Consider the following 1,580-nt stretch of genomic DNA (forward strand, 5'->3'; position numbering starts at 1 on the left):
GTATGAAGGCCTTAAGAACATCTGAAGAACCATATTGATTGATGGTTAAATTATTAATAGTTATTAAAATGGAACTCTCTGCCCTCTTCTATCAAACTCTCCTCCTCTCTCTCCTATATAAAACTGTATGTTCATTGTAACTTGTAATTTATAACTCCATTAAATATTTTATTTCTTTATTTATGTTGTCTATTAGCAATTGTGCTATTTTTCTTGTTGTAAAAAAAAAAAACGCCTCGGTATCATCATAGATACAGTATTTTGTTATAATTTTAAATTTCTTTAGACCAATCAAGAAATTCAAAGTATAACATTAATAATTTGCTAATTATCATTTTTGTTACTATTAATAATTGTAAATAACGAGACTGAATTTATTATTATTGTGATTATATTTTGTTTGAAATTGTGCCGGTGCTTGCTGAGAATTGTAGGAAATTGCAAACTTTTTTTCTGTGCACTGAATGATTTAAGAATTAATAGTTTCATATACAGCAGGTGGAGCAGTTGATGATCCAGTAGGAGGACTAGCTGCAGTAATGGTGTGTCCTGCAGGTAAAGAATATGCCACATTCTCTTGTACATTAACAATTGAATCAACTGCTGCATATGCTTCATTAGGTACTGAAGGAATTGATGATATATTACCTAAAGCAGTTGCTTCTTTTTCACAAGAAGATTTTCTATTTTCTGAGACAAAACAAATAATGCAAATATAAATAATTACTAACATACTTTTCCTGAAGTAAAGACATTGTAAAACAATAATGATAAGTATTATAACTAGTATCAGTAATATTATACTGATTGCTATACCAGCAATAGCACCACCTGATAATCCTATAATTATAAATAGAAAAAAATGAAAATAAGAACAATACTATTAACCTGAAGTTTGAGGTGTAGTGGTAGGAATATTAATAATAGCAGTTGATATACTAGCAGTAACTGATGTAGTAGGAGCAGTAATTGATGTAGGAGTATTACTGATAACAGTGTCATTTGGATCTGCAGGACCACTGATTAATAAAGGAGTTGCTGTAATTCTAACTAGCCCAGTGTCTGCAGCATTGTTGTAATCACTTCCAATAACAACCAATGGGAGATGAAGATGATCCATGGTCAGTGTAATGGTTGTGTTTGAGGTTAAGGAATCAAGTTGAGGTCGAATAATACTATCACTCATTAATTCTGTTTTGTTCGCTAGAGCAACGATTACGAAGCAACCAGTCGATAGGCTGCCATTAGCAAAATGACAAATAATTCTCAGTTGATAGCCATGGAGTGAAGCACTAATGCTTTGAAGACTTGATGTAACTAATGGAGAAATTTAGAGAAATGAGCTTTAATAGTAGCAAGAGAATTGATTATTGAATTTAAATACACAAGTGATCAAGGCATATACCTGCATATCACTGAGTAATGCAGTAGATGTTTCTTGAAAGGGGACAATCTGTTATTCATTTGATAATATATTCAATGAAACTTACTCTAGACTAAACAATATCTGTTGTTGTATCAGTACACATGCAACAAGTTATTCCATGCATATAGACTAACTTATTCTCCTTTCTGGGCTA

The 1,580-nt window shown here is 31.5% G+C and overlaps 1 protein-coding gene across 1 annotated transcript; it reads right to left on the reverse strand.

Moving 5' to 3' along the window:
• Positions 1 to 469: 469 nt before the first annotated feature.
• On the reverse strand, positions 470 to 1,120 carry LOC105312616 (cell wall integrity and stress response component 2-like). Its single transcript, XM_019995927.1, has 3 exons — positions 889 to 1,120; positions 736 to 840; positions 470 to 690 (listed from the first exon to the last, which is right to left on the reverse strand). The coding sequence occupies exons 1-3, from the start codon at positions 1,118 to 1,120 to the stop codon at positions 470 to 472; spliced, it is 558 nt and encodes a 185-aa protein (XP_019851486.1).
• Positions 1,121 to 1,580: the final 460 nt, after the last annotated feature.

Source organism: Amphimedon queenslandica, unplaced genomic scaffold, assembly GCF_000090795.2.
Source record: "Amphimedon queenslandica unplaced genomic scaffold, v1.1 AMPQUscaffold_13427, whole genome shotgun sequence".
Classification (NCBI taxonomy): domain Eukaryota; kingdom Metazoa; phylum Porifera; class Demospongiae; order Haplosclerida; family Niphatidae; genus Amphimedon; species Amphimedon queenslandica.

Excerpts from the sequence above, each read along its gene's own strand:
- LOC105312616 (XM_019995927.1), bottom strand. The coding sequence starts at position 1,120 with ATGGATCATCTTCATCTCCCATTGGTTGTTATTGGAAGTGATTACAAC. Across the intron at positions 841-888 it reads CACTACACCTCAAACTTCAG|GATTATCAGGTGGTGCTATT; the intron begins GTTAATAGTATT and ends TTATAATTATAG. Across the intron at positions 691-735 it reads ATGTCTTTACTTCAGGAAAA|AAAATAGAAAATCTTCTTGT; the intron begins GTATGTTAGTAA and ends GTTTTGTCTCAG.